This window comes from Oncorhynchus keta, chromosome 37, assembly GCF_023373465.1.
Source record: "Oncorhynchus keta strain PuntledgeMale-10-30-2019 chromosome 37, Oket_V2, whole genome shotgun sequence".
Taxonomy (NCBI): domain Eukaryota; kingdom Metazoa; phylum Chordata; class Actinopteri; order Salmoniformes; family Salmonidae; genus Oncorhynchus; species Oncorhynchus keta.
Window position 1 is genome coordinate 23,533,922 of NC_068457.1, and position 13,764 is coordinate 23,547,685.

Here is a 13,764-nt window from a genome sequence, read left to right on the forward strand (position 1 = left end):
CGGCGTCTGCAGACTCTGTCACGTCTGTCACATGTGCTCAGTGTGAACCTGCTTTCATCTGTGAAGAGCACAGGGCGCCAGTGGCGAATTTGCCAATCTTTGTGTTCCCTGCCAAATGCCAAACGTCCTGCACGAAGTTGGGCTGTAAGCACAACCCCAACCTTTGGACGTCGGGCCCCCATACCACCCTCATGGAGTCTGTTTCTGACCGTTTGTGCAGACACATGCACATTTGTGGCCTGCTGGAGGTCATTTTGCAGGGCTCTGGCAGTGGTCCTCCTGCTCCTCCTTGCACAAAGGCGGAGGTAGCGGTCCTGCTGCTGGGTTGTTGCCCTCCTACGGCCTCCTCCACGTCTCCTGATGTACTGGCCTGTCTCCTGGTAGCGCCTCCATGCTCTGGACACTACGCTGACAGACACAGCAAACCTTCTTGACACAGCTCGCATTGATGTGCCATCCTGGATGAGCTGCACTACCTGAGCCACTTGTGTGGGTTGTAGACTCCGTCTCATGCTACTACTAGAGTGAAAGCACTGGCAGCATTCAAAAGTGACCAAAACATCAGCCAGGAAGCATAGGAACTGAGAAGTGGTCTGTGGTCACCACCTGCAGAACCACTCCTTTATTGGGGGTGTCTTGCTAATTGTCTATAATTTCCACCTGTTGTCTATTCCATTTGCACAACAGCATGTGAAATTTATTGTCAATCAGTGTTGCTTCTTAAGTGGACAGTTTGATTTCACAGAAGTGTGATTGACTTAGAGTTAAATTGTGTTGTTTAAGTGTTCCCTTTAGTTTTTTTGAGCAGTGTCGTTTAACACCATCTGCTCTAATTTGTGCATGAAACAGTAACTCAAGAATATCTAAATGCATATTCTCATGAATCTGATTGAGATTAAATGATTGGCAGACAGATGCATTTTGGACATTTCATTGGCAAAACAGGAAGAATTATCATTTGTGATTGACAGATGATGCATTGGCCTATTTTGAAGTTAGGTACAGGGTAGGTTGCACTGTCCCATAAATCCTCCTGTTGTCTCGCATTTGTGCATTTTAAATTTGGTCACCTTAACTGGGAATGATTTAAGTGCAGCGGACAAGTGCGGCCTTCTGCCACACAATCTAAGGCGCACTCTGGTTTAATTTTATGTTTAATATTTGGATAATTTAAATTAAGGTTAACCTCATTAAATTAAGGTTAACCACATTAAATTAAGGTTAACCACATTAAATTAAGGTTAACCACATTAAATTAAGGTTAACCACATTAAATTAAGGTTAACCACAGGAATTTTGAGATTACTTTTTTTGCAGGATTTTGGAAATTCTCATTTTCATATCAGGTGACCCCTCGTGTGAGAACCGCTGACCTATGGTTTACGGCAGCATATCCAGACACATGAGGGTGATGACTTTATACAGTATGACTGTGACAGAAACTTTGTGTTGAAATGTCTTTTTTCTTTCTTTCTACAGTCGTTCAGGAGGGATTATAAATACGCTGATGAGCTAAATTGGATCACCATATTGGGATGCTCCATGTCCATCATAGGGTTGAGTTTAACAATAACATTCCAGATGGTGACCAGGTAAGATCCTACAGGGTTCCAGAACCAATTAAAAAAGCCCTTTGTCTGATCCAACAGGACTTGATAGGTGAAACCATTATAAAACTCACTATTAATGAACCAACACATCCATAGCTACACATCTAACTTCCCTAACATAGTGTTGTCTATCACCTGTCCCCAGGAAATCGCGCAAAACCAACCCAACGGTCCTCTTAGTGAGCGTCTGCATGTGTCTCCTGATCTTCACCCTCCTCTTCATGTTGGGAGTGGACAACCCTCATAAACAGCTGGGCAAACCTAAAATACAGGAGGACAACATTCTCCCCCCGTCCGACACACACACAGAGCAGGACAGAGGGCCCTGTACTGCAGTGGCAGTCCTGCTGCAGTACTTCCTGTTGGGGACGTTCACCTGGAACACGCTGTACGCCACACATGTCTTCCTAATGATCAGAAACAGCCTGGCCACCAGCCCATCACACTTCACAGCCTATACCGTGGCCATCGGATGGGGTAGGACAGCATGGAGAAACATCAAGTATTTAGTAGTTTCGGCTGACATTAGACCTGGGCTCCTTGAACTAAAACTAATGCTAGGTGATATTTTCAGGCTCTAATAAGCCTGAAATAGAAATTAAAAGCTACTCGTATAGTGATGTTATGTCTTTAGAGGATGTATGTGTGGTATATATATACTATGTATATGGCTGCATGTAAATCTACCAGGAAATAACAACATCATTCTGTCTTTTAGGACTGCCTGCAGTTGTGGTGTCTCTCACCTTAGGAATTAGTTACAGAGTGGATGATCCACTGGGATACAGGCAGGAGGAATTGTAAGAAAATTCTTTACTATACTACTGCTGTATTGTACTATAATGTACTGTACTATACTATGCTATACTATACTTTACTGTACTATACTACTACACCTGAGTGCTGTGCTGTACTACAATTTACCTCCTCTTCTGTGGTTATTTTATAATAGGTTCAATTTAAATTAAAGTGGGGCAATGGCTTTATAAAGTTATTACATAACTCATGATGTTAAAGGTTATCCCTATCAATGTTTGTATGCTAATAATAATAATTGGCTAATAATTGGCCAAAGGCAATGTAAATATATTTATTATTTTAAAAAAAGTGATGATTCGTTTTGTTCAAAGGTGTCTTGTTTACTTATGCCACCCACCATGTCTACTTTATACCACGTTATTCAAATCACTGGTGTCCTGTTTTGTCTGTCACATTGTCCCACTCTCTAATTCATTCATTTGACCTGTCAGTTGCTGGCTTGCTGCCCTCGATCCAAAGGGGAACTTTGACTTCAAGCTGCCAATGTTTTGGGGGTTCCTGGTCCCTGTGGCGTTCATGCTTATCTTCAACACAGTGGTGTTGGTATGTTTTACAGTTACAACAGCCAAGACCAACCCACATTTAACCAGGTAATGTTAACGAGGGAATTTTGGGGACACAAAGTAGAACTTTGTAGTCATAATTGATTTAAATGCCTACTAACGAGCTTGTTAATTTTTTAAAATTGTATTTCAGTGAAAAGCTGTTATAAATAAAATGTATTATTATTTTGTCATTATTAATACAGTCATTAGTAATCAAATCATACAATTTAATGAGCACCGTGCACTAACCCACTCAGTCAATGGTAGCATACTGTTCTTATACCACAGCATTACAGCAGTCTATTACAGCAGTCTAAGTATGTTGGTTATGTTTCCCAGTACAAGACACACATCGATGAAGAAGAAGTTCCTCAGTAGCTTCTCTCTGGCTGTGGTGCTCGGTCTCTCCTGGATCCTGGGCTATCTGTTGCTCATTACACAGAACCAGACCATATACACCATACTCAACATCTCCTTCTGTGTTCTCACCACCACTCAGGTAGTAAATGTATGCACTCACTACTGTAAGTCACTCTGGATAAGAGCGTCTGCTGAATGAATCAAATGGAATCTATAAATACTAGTGTACTATTGTACCACAGAATCCAGACATTAATGAAAATTAGACACCTACTAAACACTACTCTTTATGGAAACGCTACCTTTTGTTTTGTCATTTTCTTTGTCCTTGTGTGTTCCTGAAAATCCTTGATAACGTCTTTGTGTTTTCGCTCCACAGGGTTTGCAGATTTTCATTCTGTTCACCGCAAGAACATCAATTGTCAAGAAAATGATGGCAGATGCTTTGAAATCTGTCTCTAGTGTTGAGATCCCACTTCACACCAAGAGGTTCAGTCTATGGCGAGGCAAGCGCAGTGAAAAGGTTGAATCATACACACAGCTGGACACTATTCTGTCAACACATTAACACCTTAACTGCCACAGAAAAAGTATTTTCCTGAATTTTTTTTATTTAACCTTAAACTAGCTAGGGATAGGCGGGACGCAAATGTCTCAACTGGCCAATTGCCAGGGAAAATGCAGAGCGCCAGATTCAAATAAAATACTATAAAATTCAAACTTTCATTAAATCACACATGTAAGATACTTAATTAAAGCTACACTCGTTGTGAATCCAGCCAACGTGTCAGATTTTAAAAATGCTTTTCGGCGAAAGCATAAAAAGCTATTATATGATAGCCTGCACCATCTGCACCAGCAGTAAACAAAGGGGTTAGCCTATTTCAACCCTGCAGGCGCTTCACAAAACGCTGAAATAAAATATAAAACATGCATTTCCTTTGACAAGCTTCTTTTGTTGGCACTCCAATATGTCCCATAAACATCACTATTGGTCATTTTGTTCGATTAATTCTGTCCATATTTATCCAAAATGTCCATTTATAAAGCGCGTTTGATCCAGAAAAAAACAGCTTACAAAAAACGCAACGTCACTTCAAAATATTTAAAAAGTTGCCTATAAACTTTGCCAAAATATTTCAAACTACTTTTGTAATAATACTTTAGGTATTTTTAAACGTTAATAATTGATCAAATTGTAGACGGGGCAATCTGTGTTCAATACAGGAATGAAAACAAACCAGCGCCACTTTTCACATCTTGCGCAACTCACAAAAGTGTACCCAGTTCCAAGTTGGCCTACTTCTTCATTGCTCAAAGGAATAACCTCAACCAAATTCCAAACACTGGTGACATCCAGTGGTGGTGGAAGCTGTAGGAACTGAAAACAGGTTCCTAAGAAATATCCCTTGGCAATAACAAGTCAGGGAACAGAGAGGCAAAACAAGCAAAATTCTGAACAGTTAGTCCTCGGGGTTTTGCCTGCTACATAAGTTCTGTTATACTCACAGACATGAATCAAACAGTTTTAGAAACTTCAGAGTGTTTTCTATCCAGATCTATGAATAATATGCATATCTTATATTCTTGGCATGAGTAGCAGGAAGTTGAAATTGTGCACGCTATTTATCCAAAAGTGAAGATTCTGCCCCCTAGCCCCATAGGCCATAAATAATCTGTATTTGATCGCAAACATCTGTACCAGACTGAGTAGCCCGATTAGGTTCAACTTAATTTGTATTGGATTTTACATATGCTTCTTAAATCATCTGTACATCATTGTGCATTAATTAATGTCATGTCTGCTTCAGTTACTTATAATGGAAGACAGGCCAAGATAAATGATGCCTGATTTCAAAATGATACATTTGTGTCAATATATGAGTATTCATATATATGTAATTTCATGTTTACTGTTTATATGCTCATAATACCTGTAAAATGACATGTCCTGAAAACATTTGTAAAACAAATTGAAGATAACAGGTTGATATCAATATGAAAATATTTTTGGATTTGCAACGACAAAAAAATCCCATAACAATATTTCTTCATTGTCCATAATAGCTAGCTTTGTCTAAATAGCATTCCTTTATTGGGCATCTCAACTGCCTGGTAGAGCATATTTTTCAAGAGTTCCTCAAATGAATAAATAACAACATATCAGTAATTTCATGATACCAAAATTATACTTGAGGTCAGCAACATTGTACTGTGATGTCATATCCTGTTTTAAACACAAAGTAGTACTGAAAAAGTGTGATCAATCAGGATAGGATTTGCTCACGTTCATGTCTTCGCTCACCTGCACATCTATGAATGTTTGTGTAAAAAATATAGGAGTCCAATAATGAAAACCACATGATAATTGTAATAAATGGCATGATAAAATATGGTAAATAAAATGCATATGTTTAATTTCAACTGCTCAGTTGAGCTGCCTCTTAAAGGGTTAATTTTCACCTAGTTATTCACAACAACAAAAAAGAAAGAAAATATGTGATTTTTTATTTCACCTTTATTTAACCAGGTAGGCCAAGTTCTCATTTACAACTGCGACCTGGCCAGTTAAAGCAAAGCAGTGCGACAAAAACAACAACACAGAGTTACACATGGGATAAACAAACATACAGTCAATAACACAATAGAAACATCTGTATACAGTGTGTGTGCAAATGAAGTAAGGAGCTACGGCAATAAATTGGCCAATAGTGGTGAAGTAATTACAATTTAGCAATTAAAACACTGGGGTGATATATGTGCAGATCACGATGGATGTGCAAGTAGAAATACTGGTGTGCAAAAGAACAGAAAAACAAAAAAACAAATATGGGGATGAGGTAAGTAGTTGGTTGGATGGGCTATTTACAGATGGGCTGTGTACAGCTGCAGCGATCGGTAATCTGCTCTGACAGCTGACGCTTAAAGTTCCAGCCATTGGCAGCAGAGAACTGGAAGGAAAGGCGGCCAACGGAGGTGTTGGCTTTGGGGGTGACCAGTGAAATATACTTGCTGGAGCGCCTGATACGGGTGAGTGTTGCTATGCTGGCCAGTGAGCTGAGATAGGGTGGAGTTTACCTAGCAAAGACTTATAGATGACCTGGAGCCAGTGGGTTTGGCGAAAAATATGTAGCGAGGACCAGCCAATGAGAGCATACAGGTCGCAGTGGTGGGTAGTATATGGGGATTTGGTGTCAAAACGTATGGCACTGTGATAGACTGCATCCAATTTGCTGAGTAAAGTGTTGGAGGCTATTTTGTAAATTACATCGCCCAAGTCAAGGTTCGGTAGGATAGTCAGTACTATGAGGGTAGGTTTGGCAGCATGAGTGAAGGAGGCTTTGTTGTGAAATAGGAAGCTAATTCTAGATTTAACTTTGGATTGGAGATGCTTAATAATGTGAGTCTGGAAGGAGAGTTTACAGTCTAGCCGGACCCCTAGGTATTTATAGTTGTCACATATTCTAAGTCAGAACCGTCCAGAGTAGTGATGCTAGTTATTTTAGGGAGAGAGGGTCCAGATTGCCTAGCCCAGCTGATTTGTTAGGATTTGGGTGAAGGAGAAGCGGGGGGCTAGTTGCTTCAGGGGGTGCATAGCTGTTGGCCGGGGTTGGGGTAGCCAGGTGGAAAGCAAGGCCAGCCGTTTAGGAATGCTGATTGAAATTCTTGATTATCGTGGATTTATCGGTGGTGACAGTGTTACCTAGCCTCAGGGCAGTGGGCAGCTGCGAGGAGGTACCCTATTTCTCCATGGACTTTAGTGTCCCAAAACGTTTTGGAATGAGTGCTGCAGGATGCAAATTTCTGTTTGAAAAAGCTAGCCTTTGCTTTCCTAACTGACTGTGTATATTGGTTCCTGACTTCCCTGAAAAGTTCCATATCGCGGGGACTATTCGAAGCTAGTGCAGTGTGCCACAGGATCTTTTGTGCTGGTCAAGGGCAGTCAAGTCTGGAGTGAACCAAAGCTATATCTATTCTTACTTCTAAATTTTTTGAATGGGGCATGCTTATTTAAGATGGTGAGGAAGGCACTTTTTAAGAACAACCAGGCATCCTTAACTGATGGGATGAGGTCAATATCCTTCCAGGATACCCGGGCCAGGTCGAAAGGCCTGCTTGCAGAAGTTTTTTAGGGAGCTTTTGACAGTGATGAGAGGTGGTCGTTTGACCGCGGACCCATAACAGACGCAGGCAATGAGGCAGTGATCGCTGAGATCCTGGTTGAAAACAGCAGAGGTGTATTTAGAGGGCAAGTTGGTCAGGATGATATCTATGAGGTGCCCATGTTTACGGATTTTAGGTTGTACCTGGTAGGTTCCTTGATCATTTGTGTGAGATTGAGGGCATCTAGCTTAGATTTTAGGAGGGGTGTTAAGCATATCCTAGTTTAGGTCACCTAATGGTACGAACTCTGATGATAGATGGGGGGCAATCAATTCTCATAGAAAATATATGCCATTTAGCTGACGCTTTTATCCAAAGCGACTTACAGTCATGTGTGCATACATTCTACGTATGGGTGGTCCCGGGAATCGAACCCACTACCCTGGCGTTACAAGCGCCATGCTCTACCAACTGAGCCACAGAAGGACCACACGTCATATGGTGCCTAGGGCACAGCTGGGAGCTGAGGGGGGTCTTTAACAAGCGGCAACAGTGAGAAACTATTTCTGGAGAGATGGATTTTTTAAATTAGTAGCTCGAACTGTTTGGGCATAGACCTGGATAGTAGGACAGAACTCTGCAGGCTATCTCTAAAGTAGATTGCAACTCTGCCTCCTTTAGCAATTCTGTCTTGACGGAAAAGTTTGTAATTGGGGATGGACATTTCTGAATTTTTGGTGGCCTTCCTAAGCCAGGATTCAGACACGGCTAGGACATCAGGGTTGGTGGAGTGTGCTTAAGCAGTGAATAAAGCAATTCAGGGAGGCTGCTTCTGATGTTAACATGCATGAACCCAAGGCTTTTCCGGTTACAGAAGTAATCAAATGAGAGCGCCTGGGAACACACAGAGCCTGGGTTAACCTCCACATCACCAGAGGAACAGAGGAGGAATAGGATAAGGGGACGGCTAAAGGCTATAAGAACTGGTCGTCTAGTGCGTTTGGAACAGAGAGTAAAAAGAGCAGACTTCTGGGCATGGTAGGATAGATTCAGGGTATAATGCACAGACAATGGCATGGTAGAGTGCGAGTACGGTGGAGGTAAACCTAGGCATTGAGTGATGATGAGAGAGGCTGCATCTCTGGAAGCGCCAGTTAAGCTAGGGGTGGTCAAGCTAGCTAACCGAGGCATGTAGATCAGGACTAGGGGCTCCGCAGTAAAACAAAACAATGAGAGCTACCCTAAACAACAGTATGCAAGGCATATTGACATTAGAGGGAGACATAAAGCAATCACAGGTGTTGATTGGGAGGGCTAAGACAACAATGGGTAAACAGCTAAGACAACAATAACGGGTAAATGGCAATGAATTATTCAACCATGCTGGTCATTTATGAACATTTGAACATCTTGGCCACGTTCTGTTATAATCTCCACCCGGCACAGCCAGAAGAGGACTGGCCACCCCACATATGCTCTCTCTAATTCTCTCTTTCTTTCTCTCTCTCGGAGGACCTGAGCCCTAGGACCGTGCCCCAGGACTACCTGACATGATGGCTCCTTGCTGTCCCCAGTCCACCTGACTGTGCTGCTGCTCCACTTTCAACTGTTCTGCCTTATTATTATTCGACCATGCTGGTCATTTATGAACATTTGAACATCTTGGTCATGTTCTGTTATAATCTCTACCCGGCACAGCCAGAAGAGGACTGGCCACCCCACATAGCCCGGTTCCTCTCTAGGTTTCTTCCTAGGTTTTGGCCTTTCTAGGGAGTTTTTCCTAGCCACCGTGCTTTTACACCTGCATTGTTTGCTGTTTGGGGTTTTAGGCTGGGTTTCTGTACAGCACTTTGAGATATCAGCTGATGTACGAAGGGCTATATAAATACATTTGATTTGATTTGATTTGATTTGAATGGGAAGAGAGGGTCAGTTAGCACACACAGGGCCTGAGTTCGAGGCTTGGGCCGACAGATAAACACAATGAAGTACCGTGTTCATGAACAGTCCAGTAAGCATCATCTGTGTAGCTGAGTGATCATAGGTTCCAATAAGCAGTAATGGACGAAAGAGGGAGCCGCTCGGCAGTCGTCACTATGCTAGGCAAGTGGGAGACATGGCGCTCAGAGTTAGCGGGCCGCGTCTAGTAGCTGGGTCCTCACCGACATCAACGACCCAGAGGCCGGTTGAGAGCACATCAGCCGAAATACGTCAGCAGACCAGTCGTGATGGATCGGCGGGGCTCTGTGTCGACAAGGGTCCAGGCCAATTGGCAAGAGAGGTATTGTAGTTGGTGTACTACTAAATGGGCCTAGCTCGAGGCTAACTGGTGCTTGCTTCCGGACAAGGGCATTAGCCACGATAGCCATTCGGTAGCAGCTACCTAGCTGCGATGATTTGGTGTAATGGTCCAGAGCTTGGGGCAGGAATCCGGTGAGCAGTCCGATATGCTTAGGACTGATATCGCGCTGTGCACACTGGCTGTCACGCCCTGAACTTAGTGAGCCGTTTTATTTCTCTATTTGGTTAGGTCAGGGTGTGATGTGGGGTGGGCATTCTGTGTTTTGTATTTCTGTGTGTTTTGCCGAGTGTGGTTCCCAATCAGAGGCAGCTGTCTATCGTTGTCTCTGATTGGGAATCATACTTAGGCAGACAGTTTCGCCACCTTAGTACTGGGTAGTTGTCTTTGTTAGTGGCCTGTATAGCCCTAGTAAGCTTCACGTTCGTTTTTGGTGTTTCTTGTTTTGTTGGCGACATTCTTAATAAAGAAAATGTACGCTCACCACGCTGCACCTTGGTCAGGTCATTTCCCTGACGACGTTCGTGACAGAACTACCCACCACAAACAGACCAAGCGGCATGTCCGGGAGGAGCAGTGTTTTCTGCAGGAATAGACATGGGGGAGGAGATCTTGGAAGGCAAGGGACCCTGGGCAAAGGCTGGAGAGTATCGGCGTCCAAGGGAGGAGATAGAGACGGCAACAATACGAGGAGTTGGCACAGCGTAGCAGGTACGAGAGGGAGCCGCAAAAATGTATTTTTTGGGGGCACACGACGAGATTGGCTGAGTCAGGTTGGAGACCTGAGCCAACTCCTCGTGCTTACCGTAGGGAGTGTGGTACTGGTCAGGCACCGTGTTATGCGGTGGAGCACACGTTGTCTCCAGTGCGTGTTCAGAGCCCGGTGCGCTACATTCCAGCTCCCCGCATTGGATGGGCTAGAGTGGGCATCCAGCCGGACGGATGGTGCCGGCTCAGCGCGTCTGGCCTCCAGTGCGTCTCTTCGGCCCAGGATATCCTGCTCGGCTCTGCACACTGTGTCTCCGGTATGTCTGTACAGGCCAGTGCGTCCTGTGCCAGCGCCCTGCATTCTATGTTTTGTATTTCTGTGTGTTTGGCCGAGTGTGGTTCACAATCAGAGGCAGCTGTCTATCGTTGTCTCTGATTGGGAATCATACTTAGGCAGCCAGTTTTGCCACCTTAGTTGTGGGTAGTTGTCTTTGTTAGTGGCCTGTATAGCCCTAGTAAGCTTCACGTAAATTTTGGGTGTTTCTTGTTTTGTTGATGATTTTCTTAATAAAGAAAATGTACGCTCACAACGCTGCACCTTGCTCAGGTCATTTCCCTGACGAAGTTTGTGACACTGGCAGATATTATCCGGGTTAAAGTGGCTGGTGTCTGTGCTAAAGGTAAAGACTGCTAGCAGTGGCTAACAATGACTAAATAGCTAGTAGCTAATTAGCTGGCCAGGTTCTGAAGGCTAGCTTCAGATTGAGGTTCCAGTTATAAGGTCTAAACAAAATAGCAGATCCGTACCATGTTGGGTGAGGTGGGTTGCAGGAAGGTATATTTAATTTGAAAATGGAAAAAGAGATTGAAATACCGAAAATATTTACACGGGACAAAGACGAGACAAAGACAAACACGTCTTGCTGCTACGCCATCTTGGATTGGAAATCATCTAATTGATTGGCTGCAAGTTCAACCTGTCAATATCTCATAGACCTCCATTATTGCCTATAGTTATACACACACCATTTATATCTATCAAAAGTGTTATTGTCCAAAAATGTTTTGACCATGCACATGTTTGTAAATACTTTATGTACCTATGTTCTTTATGAATGTTGACTGTTTTGAATAAATCTGATTATTCTCTTATTCTCTGTGACTAATACAATTTGATTTGATTTGCCTACTAGCCAAATAAAGTGCGGAGCATGCATGATGCGTACAAGTCATCATTCCAACATTTTGAACATTTAATTAATCCTTCATTCAGTTCAGTCAATCAGTATGTCATCAATTCTGTCATTTGTCTGAGTTGCAATAGGAACTAAATTGAAGAGAATAGAACAGTCATCCATTTGTTTATTGAAATAACATATTCTTCAAAGTTCTTTAGCCTATCACTTTAATAATTCAATGTTTAATTTAGGCCTATATTTCTGAAAAAAATAGGCCTTCAACTTGTAGGCATTGCAATTTAGTCTATCATTTTGGGTACTGGTGTTTTGCGGAATAATTTTAGAACTCTGTGTTTTATAACTGTTTTAGTAATAGGCCTCCCCTCACAGCCCTCTAGAAATAGTTTCTAAATAAAACATTTACAAAATAGTTGAAGAAGCACATGCAGTGGCTCATAAGGAAAACAGATCTGGCAATAAGAACAGGCTATAGATAGTCTTGACCATTTCGCTCAATATTTTTTTTGTCTCATTCATTGATATGGATATAGCCTCTGCATAATGGGGTTGTGTAACGCAAATGTCTATAACAAGCCTACATACAGAGTGGAACTTACAAATACAACAGTCAAAATTACTAATACAAGGCCTACAGTCCATGCTCCCAAATACTGGGGAAAAAATACATTTTTTAATTTAACTAGACAAGTGAGTTAAGAACAAATTCTTATTTTCAATGATGGCCTAGAACAATGCCTTGTTTAGGGGCAGAATGACAGATTCTTACCTTCTCAGCTCAGGGATTTGATCTTGCAACCTTTTGGTTGATCACCACAGTAGTCTCAAGCGGCTATACAAATAAATTATGTAGTTATATGGCCATTAAATAACACAACAGTATTGCATATTTAGTGAGCAGAATAGGCCTAGTCTAAAGAATATTTACTTTCTGTTTTGCAGGTCAGGTGGTTATTCTAGACAAGGCTCTTCTGTGTCTATATAGTATTATTCTCACACAAGTCATTTGCTGAAGGCCCAAGCCTATACTACGCCATCTACTGGTATAAAGTCGTTATTTAATTCCGTTCTAAAACAACCTCTGGACTTTTATTTTGGAAATTAAACTGGAAGCTGCAAAGCAACTGACATGCTGCGCGAGCGTTGCAAAATACATTTACACATACATGTTATTCAATCATTGCATCCAAACTGCTCACACACGTCAACGAGCGTCTGTATAACCAGGCGCTAAAATAGAACTTGGTTCTATTTGTGATGCTTGATTTGCTGCAAGTCCCGCCTCTCCCATTGGCTCATTGGTTTAGGAGCATATACCCATGTGCCATCTCCTCATTGGTTTTTAGGAGCATATGCCCACATGGGTGATTGAAAGATGAACTGAGGTCCACATTCCAGTCGGTAGTGGTAATGCTTGGTTGAGAGGAGAGATTACTAGAAACAAACTTCTGTGAATCTGTGAATTAATTGTCGGAGAAGAGGATTTTGTGCATTTTAGGTCAAATAACAACCCAATGTTTTTATCCCAGGGCAAATTAGCTAGCTAAATTGGCATACATGTTTAATGCTTTTCGACCTGACCCCAAACTAATATAGTTGGTTCAGAGTTTGTTTTGATATTTAAACCTGCCTGTCCTGATCACGTCTGGTGTGGGTGGACAAAATCAACATGCGAGCGGTCTGGTCAGCACGTTAGCGAGCTAACTTAGTTACTCTTTGATAACTCAATAGAAAAACAAATAACGACAATCAATAACTTATTATATCTTATAACTTACTATATCTAGGAACTGGATGTGAGTCCTTGACTAGGGCAACCTTGTGGACAGGAAACGTTCTCCTCCTTGCTAGCTACCAATAACCATAACGGTATTTGGTAGTTAAACAGTGGCTAGCTTGACACAGGCTTACTCCTTGCACAACAAAGTGTATTTTTGTCAGTGACATGTGCTAACTAGCTAGGCCATATCATATGCCATGAGCAGAGATTGACTGTGTAAGCTAGTTAGTTAGCGAGCTTTGTGTCATTAGCTAGCTAGTGCTATCTAGATTTACATTAGCTACCAAAATGTGAAGTAATTATTACTCCTCAGTTGAGTTTGACAACACAATCCTTACATGAG

At 42.2% G+C, this 13,764-nt stretch overlaps 1 protein-coding gene across 6 annotated transcripts in view; it reads left to right on the forward strand.

Annotated features, from left to right (window-relative positions):
* Nucleotides 1–13,764, forward strand: part of adgrg7.1 (adhesion G protein-coupled receptor G7, tandem duplicate 1) — a 130,757-nt gene that overhangs the window by 57,251 nt on the left and 59,742 nt on the right. Inside the window, exons 11-16 of one of the 6 annotated variants that reach the window (XM_052499770.1) lie at nucleotides 1,480–1,592; nucleotides 1,756–2,087; nucleotides 2,329–2,410; nucleotides 2,861–3,019; nucleotides 3,314–3,473; nucleotides 3,714–6,884. The exons of 3 other annotated variants lie outside the window; for them this stretch is intronic. In XM_052499770.1, the coding sequence (XP_052355730.1) occupies nucleotides 1,480–1,592; nucleotides 1,756–2,087; nucleotides 2,329–2,410; nucleotides 2,861–3,019; nucleotides 3,314–3,473; nucleotides 3,714–3,902 (1,035 nt within the window). In that variant the 3' untranslated portion in view covers nucleotides 3,903–6,884. Of the gene's footprint in view, nucleotides 1–1,479; nucleotides 1,593–1,755; nucleotides 2,088–2,328; nucleotides 2,411–2,860; nucleotides 3,020–3,313; nucleotides 3,474–3,713; nucleotides 6,885–13,764 lie in introns of those variants that run through there. 2 more of the 6 variants (XM_052499771.1, XM_052499777.1) reach the window with 2 other exon arrangements.